Source organism: Symphalangus syndactylus, chromosome 21 (assembly GCF_028878055.3).
Source record: "Symphalangus syndactylus isolate Jambi chromosome 21, NHGRI_mSymSyn1-v2.1_pri, whole genome shotgun sequence".
Lineage (NCBI taxonomy): Eukaryota > Metazoa > Chordata > Mammalia > Primates > Hylobatidae > Symphalangus > Symphalangus syndactylus.
In genome coordinates, this window is record NC_072443.2 from 33,240,040 (window position 1) to 33,252,423 (window position 12,384).

Consider the following 12,384-nt stretch of genomic DNA (forward strand, 5'->3'; position numbering starts at 1 on the left):
TTTGGGCCGGTCGCAGTGGCTCACGCCTGTAATCGCAGCACTTTGGGAGGCCAAGGCGGGTGGATCACCTGAGGTCAGGAGTTTGAGGCCAGCCTGGCCAACGTGGCAAAACTCCATCTCTACTAAAAATACAAAAATTGGCTGGGCGTGGTGGTGGGTGCCTGTAATTACAGGTACTAGGGAGGCTGAGGCAGGAGAATCGCTTGAACCCAGGAGGTGGAGGTTGCAGTGAGCCAAGACTGCATCATTGCACTCCAGCCTTTGCAACAAGAACAAAACTCCATCTCCAGAAAAATTTAAAAAAAAGAAAGAAAGAAAACACTTATTAGATGCTTTTATAGGAAGCATTGAGACACTGAGCACAGATACATAGGGTCATGATTTTAAGAGCTGCTATTAGTAATTACTTGCTAAGCAAAATACCAGATGTTTTTCAAAATTATTTAATCTTTGTAGGAGGCAAATATGTATTCATCTCGTTTTTATAGAAGAGGAGATTGAGCTTTATGTGTTGGGAATTTGAACTCATGTGGAGGTGGTCCAGAAGAGCACTCTCTGTCCAAAGCGCTCCCCATGCTTATTTTGTGTCTTAAAAGTAAGGCACTACAGGCCAGGCGTGGTGGCTAATGCCTGTAATCCCGGCACTTTGGGAGGCTGAGGCGGGCAGATCACTTGAGGTCAGGAGTTTGAGACCAGCCTGAACAACATGGTGAAAGCCCGTCTCTACTAAAAATACAAAAATTAGCCAGGCTTGGTGGCCCATGCCTGTAATCCCAGCGACTTGGAAGGCTGAGGCAGGAGAATCGCTTGAGCTCGGAAGGCAGAGGTTGCAGTGAGCCAAGACTGCGCCACTGCACTCCAACCTAGGTGACACAGTGAGACTCCATCTCCAAAAAATAAATAAATAAATAAAAGTATGGCAATACATTGGGCTTAGCAAGCGAGAAGTATGAGATTTTGCAAAATTTCTTAACACAGATCAACAAGGTGAGATTTAAGCTGGGTGTTGTATAGTCAGAGGATAGGAAAGACAAATCTTCCTTCTTCCTGGGCTTCCCAGAGTTGTAGGAGTAACTAACTGAGCAATCCCTGTCCTCATACCTTGATTGTATTTCTTAGGCTTCTCCAGTTTGACATCAGAAGTTGAAGAAATGCTTGGTTCCACTTGTTCCATATTTGCGTCATCTTTAACTGGCACCAGTGTCAAAATCACACTTTCCTCATCATCTACTTCCCCCTCAAAGAAATTCTGGAAAGAGAAGTCAGTCACTGATTTTCATTTGATGTGGTACAACTAAACTGCTTGCTTTCAAGGCAAAAGTCATGAATAAGGAACTGAGAAGACAGTAGGTGGATGGAGAAAAGAATTACTGGGATTCCTTGAATGTGACGTTGATTAGCAGACCCTCTATTAAATAAAGGAAACATGGAAAAAAAAAAAAAACGGGCAAAAGCCAATTTACATGTAGGTGTTAATGAAAGAGAAAATAGAAGGGTAGGGCTTGGGTTTAGAGAATTATTTCCCTCAGGGCCTTCCTCCTCATCAGCCAAAACACAAAATACTTTCATTAAGTCTCCTAAATCTGTATGGAATGTGTTCCTGCCTTTCCATCTTCTATCACCTGATTCCCAAGATTCCCAATTCCCTTATCAAATTTCACAGCACAAGCAATAACCTCCTGTTATCCCCAAATCCACTCTAACTCTGCTATTTCTGCACCGATTGTTCCATGCTTGTTGAAAATTCTTCAATGGCTTGTCATTGTTATTCCGGTTAATGACAAAACTCAAATTAGCTCACGGAGCTGTGTAGCTTACAAATTCTCCAACAGTCTGGTCCTTGCCTGCCTCTCCAGCTCATGACCTCTGAGCTTTCTGAGCTCCAGCCACACTGGGCTCGTTTCAGCCCCAAGACCTGAGGAGAGTGTATCTGTTTTACTCTCTGCTGCTTTCACAGAAACACAGCAGTCTACACAGAGTAGGCATTCAATGTTGGTTTTACGATCTGATGAATAAAAGATAAAGTAGGAAAGCAGGTAGATAGAAAGAAACTAACATTTGCTGGTTCTCTACAGTACACAGGCACTATGCTAGGTGTTCTGTATTTCTCAAATTTAATTCTCATAGTATACTTGTAGTAATTTATTAATTTTCCTGCTTTACAAATGAGGAAACTAAATGAGCAATGCCATAGAGTAACACAGGCTTGAGTAGGGTTCTGAAGTTATCTTTTCTTCTCAAATCCAAGGGTGAATAAACTCCATTCCAGTTCTATTCCAATATTCTCTTCTAGTGCTGATGCCACACTCCTGTCTCCTATTTAACCTCTTCAATGGCTTCCCATTACTCTTAGTTTACTTCAAAATAACACTGACATTATTTAGGGAATATTACTCTATTATAGAGAAAAGTAGGGGCTCAAAGCAGCTATGTGACTTCCCCATAATCATATAGCTAATATTGGCCAATTCAGTCCTTTAGCCAGAGGACGGGTACAGTGACACCTGTAAATACACTATGACACCTTCTCTAGTTTCTCATAAAGCCAGGACTACCCAAGCCTAATCTTGAAACTCATTTGGTGCCAAGGCCGCTGGGAGTAGATATTTCCTACTCCTAAAGAAAATAACCAATTGGTCACTTTATGACTTTACCCACATTACCGCCTTCACTTTCTTTTTACCTTTGCTGTTAAAAGAATTTTTATTTTTTATGTTTAATTATCTTTTCTCTAATATTCTTATTCTCCATGCCATTTTTATTTATTTATTTATTTTTACCACTTTTTTCTTGTCCAGCTACAGCACTTCTCATCTTTCCTACCAAAGAAATATTTTCCTTTGGACTAGGAGGAGAAAATTTTACTTCTCTTTACTCTCATCCGAATGCACATAAAAGCACAATCACATGAAAGAAAACTAACCATCTATTTGCAAAGAGGAGGAGGTTTCAAGATGAAGATTTCTTACATCTAGGAATGAAGATTTGTGGTAAAAGAGAAACATAAGGGGGACCTAGAAAGACTCTGAAAAGCGACTGTGAGAAAAGTAATTCTATTAGAATGAAACTTACCTTCTTGCTGCTATCCAAATTTGCGTCTGACATTTTCAGCAACACCCTGGGGAAGGCAAGGACAGCAATGTTAAGGATATGGTAGTTTACTTCTCTTAACCTGCTTTCTCCTTTTATAAGCAAATGTCTCCTTCTACTTCCTGTTACCCAGATGAGCTCTGTTTTCCTTTCCTCGTCTTTTTCCCCTCCCTCATTTTCTGGTAATGGGATAATTTTATCAATTTTATACCCTGTCTTGTCCATTCAGTGATAATGTTTTTTAAAAAATTAGGCCGGGCGCGATGGCTCATGCCTGTAATCCCAGCACTTTGGGAGGCCCAGGGGGGTGGATCGCTTGAGTACAGGAGTTCAAGATAAGCCTGGGAAACATGGCGAGACCCCCATCTCTACGAAAAAACACAAAAATTAGGCGGGCGTTGTGGCGAGCGCCTGTAATCCCACCTACTTGGGAGGGGGTGGTGGGAGGACTGCTTGAGCCCAGGAGGCGCAGGCTACAGCGATCCGAGATCGCGTCACTGCACTCCAGCTTCGCGAGACTCTGTCTCAAGTGAAAGAAGTAAAGAAAGAAGAAAAAAAATAGGTGAAACTTGAAAGAAAACTGAAAATGACAAACACTTGCCGACAAGTTCCAATGGAATGAACAGAATGTTTTAGAACAGTTATAAGACGATATTGGTAATAAATTACTTATTATGAAGGGAATGGAAAAGATTCAGAGCATTTTAGGCAGGTATTTTATACCTGATTTATGCATGTGGGTATGTTACTCACTGAAAGACCCCAGATTTAAACTGTGGGGGTTGGATAACATAATCTCCCTTCGATCTAGTTCTAAATACTAATATTAAGCCTGCCATAATATTGAGCTGGTTAGAGGAGAAGGATTTGGCTGTTCAGAATAGCAACAAGAGCCAAAATACTAAGGCAAGTGGTGGAGTAATGAAGGCAGAAGGAACGGATGCACTTAGGAATTGCTGGAGCCTAATGTTGGACACAGAATGTGGCAAAATATGAAGCAGGTGTTCTCATAGGTCACTCTAAGAAGCCAGAGCAACTAAAGGAAATTTCATTCACAAATAATATGGCAGCACTGGACCACCAAGTACCTTTACAATGGGCTTTCTCTGTCCCTGGGAGAATGATTTGGTCCATTAATCTCAGGACCCAGGGTGACCATGGTCCGTTTTAGTAGTATATTTAATACATTCAAAATATTGTCTGGACCTGGCACGGTGGCTCATGCCTATAATCCTTTGGGAGGCCTTTGGGAGGCCGAGGAAGGAGGATTACTTGAGTCCAGAAGTTCGAGACCAGCCTGGGCAACATAGTGAGACCTCGTCTCTATGAAAAAAAAAAAAAGTTAAGTAATTTTATAAAAGAAAAAAAGTGTAGTCTGAAAAGGCTCAGCTTCAGTTTATTGAGGAACTGATCCGAAAAATAAATTATGAGGCCCCACCCCACCACCCAAGACATCCTGAATCAGATCCTGGAGGGTGGGACTGAGGGGCTGAGGAATCTGTGCTTCCACAAGCCCTCCAGGTAATTTTTTCTCTTTTTATTTTTTTAGACGGGCTGGAGTTTGGTGGCATGATCATAGCTCACTGCAGCCTCGACCTCCTGGACTCAAGCGATCTTCCCACCTCAGCCCATGCCGTCCCACCCCCGCCCCTCCCCCCACACTCCAGTAGTTGGGATTACAGGCCCGCGCCACCACGTCCCGCTAATATTTAAATTTTTTGTAGAGATGAGACCTGGGACGGAAGGGGATTGCGGGGACGGAGAGGATGTGGGTAGGGGGCCTCACTGTATTGCCCAGGCTGGTCTTGAATTCCTGGCTGAGTTCCCAGACGCAAGTTGATCCTCCCTCCGCTGCCTTGGGAGTGGGTGGGACTACAGGCCTGCACCACCACGCCCAGCCCTCCAGATGATTCTTAAACTCCTGAAGTCTAGAAGCCTTAGCTAGATCAGGACATAAACAAAGGGCTTTGGAGACAGGCAGTCCGCGGCAGATAATGATTGGAATTCCGGCTCCTCCCTTTCAGGATAGAAGCTGAATGCAGCCCTCTAAGATGCAGCCAGAAAAGCACTCCGCCTACCCGGTTGGGTGTGGCCCCTGGTGCTTTTAATGGGCAATTTAGAGGAAAACTGACCTAATGGCCTGAGTTGATCCTAATACCTTAGGTAGGGACAGGATTTCAAGTGGGAAGGCCATTTCATTACCATGTTTTCTTCACTGCATTTTTTACAATATAATCATTTTAGGCCGGGCGCGGTGGCTCACTTCTGTAATCCCAGCACTTTGGGAGGCCGAGGCGCCGGATCACCTGAGGTCAGAAGTTCAAGACCAGCCTGGCTAACATGGCGAAACCCCGTCTCTACTAAAAATACAAAAATCTGCCGTGCATGGTGGCACATGCCTGTAACCCCAGCTACTAGGGAGACTGAGGCAGAAGAATCGCTGGAACCCGGGAGGCGGAGGTTGGGGTGAGCCGAGATTGTGCCATTGCACTCCAGCCTGGGCAACAAGAGTGAAACTCCGTCTCAAAAAAAAAAAAAAAAAAGAGTAAGAAAAGCTATAAAAATATATGGGAAGAATCTATATTGGAATAGCTTAGGGAAACTTAAGAGAAGATTATACATTCTGAGGAAGAGCTTAGCGGTTGTGGAAGTAGTCAATACAAACAGAAATAATCCTAGCTACTCGGGAGTCTGAGGCACGAGAATCGCTTGAATCCAGGAGGTGGAGGTTGCAGTGAGCCAAGATCGAGATCATGCCACTGCACTCCAGCCTGGGCGACAGAGAGAGACTCTGTCACAAAAAAAAAAAATCATCTTATTTGTTTTCCTGGGGTTTTTTTCCCCAGCTTTTTGAGAATGTTTTATTATGGGAAAGTTCAAACATGTACCAAAGTATGTCTACTTTTTGCCATAATAATTTACTTACACCCAGTCTGGTTTCATCTAAATTGCCATCCATTCCTCCTCCATGGGTTATTTTGAAACAAGTACCAGATCGCCTATGATTTCGTTCATAAATTCAGGGAAAAGGCCGGTGCCGTGGCTCACACCTGTAATCTCAGCATGTCTCAGGAGGCCGCGGTGGTAGGAACACTTGAGTCCAAGAGTATGAGACCAGCCTGGGCAACATAGTGAGATCTCATTGTTACCAAAAAAAAAAAAAAAAAAAAGAAAAGAAAAATAAAATAACCAGGCATGTGGGTGTGGTGAGACATGCCTGTGGTCCTAGCTACTCAGGGTGCTGAGGGCAGAGGATCCCTTCAGCCCAGGAGCCCGAGGCTGCAGTGAGGCTGTCTCAATAAATAAACAAATAAATCCAGGGGGGAAAAAATACTTTGTTCCCACTATAACTACGATATCCTTTTTACATCTAAACATAATTTTAAAGATCATTATTTAATATTACCAAAGTATTCAAATATATGTTATGTTCAAATATCCAGCAGTATTCAAAACTCCAATTATCTGGCCGGGCACCGTGGCTCACGCCTGTAATCCCAGCACTTTGGGAGGCCAAGGCAGGTAGATCACCTGAGGTCAGGAGTTTGAGACCAGCTGGCCAGCATGGAGAAACCCCGTCTGTACTAAAAATACAAAAATTAGCCAGGCATGGTGGCACGCGCCTGTAGTTCCAGCTACTAGTGGGGGCTGAGGCAGGAGAATTGCTTGAATCCAGGCGGTGGATCTCAAAAAAAAAAAAAAAAACTCCATTTATCTTACATATTTTTCTCTTCCCTCATTTTTTTTTTAACAATGTTTGAATCAGCATCCAATCAAGGTCTGTGATAAATTGAAACAGGCCTTAAATTTTTCTTTATAAGTTATCTCCATCTGTTTTTATTTATTTATTTTATCGAGACAGGATCTCACTATGTCACACAGGCTGGGCTTGAACTCCTGGGCTCAAGCAATCCTGAGTAGCTGGGCCTCAGCCTCCTGAGTAGCTGGGATTACAGGCACATGCCATCACACTCAGCTTCCACTTCTTACTTCTTACAATTTTTTTTTTTTTTTTTTTTGAGACGGAGTCTTGCTCTGTCGCCCAGGCTGGAGTCCAGTGGCGCGATCTCGGCTCACTGCAAGCTCCGCCTCCCGGGTTCACGCCATTCTCCTGCCTCAGCCTCTCCGAGTAGCTGGGACTACAGGCGCCCACCACCACGCCCGGCTAATTTTTTGTATTTTTTAGTAGAGACGGGGTTTCACCGTGGTCTCGATCTCCTGACCTCGTGCCAAGTGCTGGGATTACAAGCGTGAGCCACCGCCCCCGGCCTTACAGTTTGTTATTGTTGAAATAATTGTGTGAATTTCCAATAGTTTCCTATTTGAATTTTGAAATTTATTTCAATTATTTGAAATTTGAAATAATTGTGTGAATTTCCAATAGTTTCCTATTTGAATGTTGCCAGTTCTTACTTTACCCTTTAGTCTGTTCTAGCTTCTGTTGCCCAGGCTGGAGTACAGTGGTGCGACCGCAGCTCACTACAGCCTTTCCCTGCTGGGCTCAAGAGATCCTCCCACCTCAGCCTCCTGAGTAGCCATGGCTACAGGCAAGTGCCACCGCGCCTGTCTAAATTTATTTTTTTGTAGAGACGGGTTCGCACTATGTTGCCCAAGCTGGTGTCTCCTGGGCTCAAGCAGTCTCCCGCGTAGGTCTCCCAAAGTGTAAGGATTACAGGTGTGAGCCACCACACCGAGCCTATTTTAAGTTTTTAAGAAAAATGTTATTTCTGTCCCTCTTCACTCACCTGACGCCTTGTTCTTTAAGCTTAAATGCATTTCTTAAGAGTAACCCTAAAAGCGATTCCTCTTGTCATTCTCTCATTCTAGTCCTTCAAAAACCAAATCATTTGAATCTGTAATTCTGTATGTATTTGGAATCTTACGGTAATTTCATCTCCTCAATTAGCAGGTTCTATGACAGCAATGGCCAGGTAGGTTTCAATCACCTTTGGTCTCCCAGAGCCTTGCACTCTGTCTGGCTCAGAAGAGAAGCTCAATCAATGCTAGAGGTTTTTGTTGTTGTTGCTGTTGTTGTTGTTGTTTTCCCGAGACTGAACCTAGCTCTGTCGCCCAGGCTGGAGTGCAGTGGCACGATCTTGGCTCCTCCTCCCGGGTTCAAATGATTCTCATGCCTCAGCCTCCTGAGTAGCTGGGGTTACAGGTGCCTGCCACGATGCCCAGCTAATTTTTGTATTTTTGGTAGAGACAGGGTTTCACTGTGTTGGCCAGGCTGGCCTCGAACTCCTGACCTTGTCATCCGCCCAACTCAGCCCCCCAAAGTGCTGGGATTACAAGCGTGAGCCACCTCACCCGGCCAATTTTTTTTATTTTTTGAGACAGAGTCTCTCTCTGTTGCCCAGGCTGGAGTGCAATGGTGTGATTTTCACTCACTGCAAGCTCTGCCTCCCGGTTTCAAGCGATTCTCCTGCCTCAGCTTCCCGAGTAGCTGGGATTAGAGGCGCCTTCCACCACACCCAACTAATTTTTCTATTTTTAGTAGAGATGGGGTTTCACCATGCTGGCTAGGCTGCTCTCGAACTCCCAACCTCAGGTGATCCGCCTGCCTCGGCCTCCCAAAGTGCTGGGATTACAGGTGTGAGCCACCACACCCGGCCAATGCTAAGGTTATTAATATTGCCTGAACCTCCACATTTCAACCCCTTCCCACCCAACTCTGTTGTATAGCAGATGTCTGTTTCTTTGCTGCTGGTAAAGGATTTGGTGTAAATACTTATCACAGACTGATGTGACTATTTCTTTTTTTTTGAGACGGAGTCTCGCTCTGTCGCCCAGGCTGGAGTGCAGTGGCGCAATCTCGGCTCACTGCAAGCTCCGCCTCCTGGGTTCACGCCATTCTCCTGCCTCAGCCTCTCCGAGTAGCTGGGACTACAGGCGCCCGCCACCACGCCCGGCTAATTTTTTGTATTTTTAGTAGAGACGGGGTTTCACCGTGGTCTCGATCTCCTGACCTCGTGATCCGCCCGCCTCGGCCTCCCAAAGTGCTGGGATTACAAGCGTGAGCCACCGCGCCCGGCCGAAACTTCAATATTCAAACAAAAAATTACAGAGAGGTTTATAGAAGACTTATTTGTAATCATCAAAACCTAAAAATAACCAAATATCCTTCAAGTGATGAAGGGTTCACAAACTGTGGTACCTCCACAAAATAGAATAGCACTATTTATTAATGAAAAGGAGCAAACTAATGATACATGCAAAAACATGTATCAGTCTCAAATACATTATGTCAAATTAAAGAACTCAGACTCATTACATTTTTACAACATCACGGAAAAGCCAAATAATTAAAATGAAAAATAGATCACTGGGGCCAGGCACAGTGGCTAAAGCCTGTAATCCCAGCACTTTGGGAGGCCGAGGTGGGTGGATCATGAGGTCAGGAGTTCAAGACCAGCCTGGCCAAGATGGTGGCACCCCGTCTCTACTAAAAATACAAAAACTAGCCGGGCGAGGTGGCTCAGGCCTGTAATCCCAACACTTCGAGAGGCTGAGGCCAGCGGATCACAAGGTCAGGAGTTTGAGACCAGCCTGGCCAACATAGTGAAACCTCGTCTCTACTAAAAATACAAAAATTAGCTGGGCCTAGTGGTGTGTGCCTGTAGTCCCAGCTACTCGGGAGGCTGAGTCAGGAGAATCACTTGAACCCGGGAGGCAGAGGTTATGGTGAGCCGAGATCACGCCATTGCACTCCAGCTTGGGCAACAGAGCAAGACTCCATCTCAAGAAAAAAAAAAAGCCAGGCCCAGTGGCACATGCCTGTAATCTCAGCTACTCAGGAGGCTGAGACAGGAGAATGGCTTGAACCTGGGAGGCTGAGGTTGCAATGAGCCAAGACCTCGCCACTGCACTCCAGCCAGGGCGACAGAGTGAGACTCCGTTTCAAAAAAAAAAAAAAAAAAAAAAAAAAAAGGCCAGGTTTGGTGGCTCACGCCTGCAATCCCAGCACTTTGGGAGGCCAAGGCAGACGGATTATGAGGTCAGGAGATCGAGACCCTCCTGGCTAACACAGTGAAACCCCATCTCTACTAAAAATACAAAAAATTAGCTGCGTGTGGTGGCAGGTGCCTGTAATCCCAGCTACTTGGGAGGCTGAGGAAGGAGAATCATTACAGGCGTCAGCTACCACACCCAGCCTGAAACAGGAGTTTGAAGGAAGAGCAGAATGTAGAAAGTTCTTAACCTTTGCATTCTAGTTAGAGCTGCATGACTTCTGGAATGGGGAGGAATTCTTGTCCAGTCTGTTTACCTCTTTAGAACCCTCCTTGGTGTTATAAACCCCCTGATGTATTGTGGTCCTCCTCCTTGTCATCTACCATGGAGATAAACAAGACTTCTTTCAATCTCTAGCTCTGACATGTACAGAAATATTAGGGGTAGAGTTATGTGACACAAACTATTTCCTCTTTAATTTCCAAACTAACCATTTTTTCTCCTTTGTGATAAAATTTAGAGTGAAATGCACAGATCTTGAGTGTACACTGTAATGAGCTTTAAAAAATGAGTAGCCAGGCCGGGTGTGGTGGCTCACACCTGTAATCTCAGCACTTTGGGAGGCCGAGGCAGGCGGTTCACCTAAGGTTGAGAGTTCGAGAACAGCCTGACCAACACGGAGAAACCCTGTCTCTACTAAAAATACAAAAAATAAGCAGAGAGTGGTGGCACATGCCTGTAATCCCAGCTACTCGGGAGGCTGAGGCAGGAGAATCACTTGAACCCGGGAGGCGGAGGTTGCGGTGAGCCAAGATCGAGCCATTGCACTCCAGCCTGTGCAACAAGAGTGAAACGCTATGTCAAAAATAAAATAAAACAAAATAAAATGAAATAAATAAAATAAAATAAAATAAAATAAAATAAAATAAATGATTAGCCAATTCCCCCAGTCAAGATAGAAAATATTTCTATCACCAGAAAAATTCCTTTAGGGCTCTTCCAGTCAATTCCCATTACTTCCGCCCTTTGGAAAACCTGCTTTACTTTTTATCACCAAGATTAGCAATTCTTTTCTTTTTTTTTCTTTTTTTTTTTTTTTTGAGACGGAGTCTCGCTCTCTCACCCAGGCTGGAGTGCAGTGGCGCCATCTCGGCTCACTGCAAGCTCCGCCTCCCGGGTTCACGCCATTCTCCGCCTCCCGGGTTCACGCCATTCTCCGCCTCCCGGGTTCACGCCATTCTCCTGCCTCAGCCTCTTCGAGTAGCTGGGACTACAGGCGCCCGCCACCACGCCCGGCTAATTTTTTTTGTATTTTTTAGTAGAGACGGGGTTTCACAGTGGTCTGGATCTCCTGACCTCGTGATCCGCCCGCCTCGGCCTTCCAAAGTACTGGGATTACAAGCGTGAGCCACCGCGCCGCCGAGATTAGCAATTCTTACAGTCTTCTGCGGGACTTGTGAATACACATTGCTGAACCACACCCTGTGTCATTCAGTAGGTCTGAGATGAAGTAATATGCATTTAAAACTTCCAGGCTAATATGGATGCTGGTTTGGGGACTAAATGAGAATCACTGTCACATTTTATGGAAAACTTAACTTTTTTTTTTAGAGATGGAGTTTCGCTATTTTTGCCCAGGCTGGAGTGCAATGGCGGGATCTTGGCTAACTGCAACCTGTGCCTCCCGGGCTAAAGTGATTCTCCTGCCTCCGCCTCCCAAGTAGCTGGGATTACAGGTGTGTGCCACCACGTTCAGCTAGTTTGTATTTTTGGTAGAGACAGGGTTTCACTATGTTGGCTAGGCTGGTCTCAAACTCCGGATCTCAGATGATCCGCCCCCCGGGCCTCCCAAATTGTTGGGATTACAGGTGTGTGCTACCACGCCTGGCCCTTTTTGTGTGTGTGTGGGACGGAGTCTCACTCTATTGCCCAGGCTGGAGTGCAGAGGCACAATCTTGGCTCACTGCAACCTTCGCCTCCCAGATTCAAGTGACTCTCTAGCCTTAGCCTTCCTAAGTAGCTGGGATTATAGGCATGTGCTACCACACCCAGATAATTTTTTTTTTTTTTTTTTTTGAGATGGAGTTTTGCTTTTGTTGCCCAGGCTGGAGTGCAATGGCGTGATCTTGGCTCACCACAACCTCTGCCTCCCAGATTCAACCAATTCTCCTGCCTCAGCCTCCCAGGTAACTGGAATTACAGGCATGTGCCACCACGCCTGGCTAATTTTTGTGTTTTTAGTAGAGACAGGGTTTCTCCATGTTGGTCAGGCTGGCCTTGAACTCTCAACCTCAGGTGATCCACCCCCCTCGGCCTCCCAAAATGCTGGGATTACATGTGTGA

At 45.2% G+C, this 12,384-nt stretch overlaps 1 protein-coding gene across 5 annotated transcripts in view; it reads right to left on the bottom strand.

The window, feature by feature from the left end:
• The window catches only part of DPPA2 (developmental pluripotency associated 2), a 30,470-nt gene extending 19,121 nt beyond the window's left edge, over positions 1-11,349 (bottom strand). The window contains exons 1-3 of one of the 5 annotated variants that reach the window (XM_055259640.2): positions 3,302-3,400; positions 3,073-3,118; positions 1,102-1,249 (exon numbers count right to left, since the gene is read on the bottom strand). In XM_055259640.2, the coding sequence (XP_055115615.1) occupies positions 1,102-1,249; positions 3,073-3,118; positions 3,302-3,315 (208 nt within the window). In that variant the 5' untranslated portion in view covers positions 3,316-3,400. Of the gene's footprint in view, positions 1-1,101; positions 1,250-3,072; positions 3,119-3,301; positions 3,401-3,517; positions 3,569-3,843; positions 3,903-4,876; positions 4,974-11,164 lie in introns of those variants that run through there. The other 4 variants (XM_055259641.2, XM_055259644.2, XM_063630640.1 and 1 more) reach the window with 4 other exon arrangements.
• Positions 11,350-12,384: the final 1,035 nt, after the last annotated feature.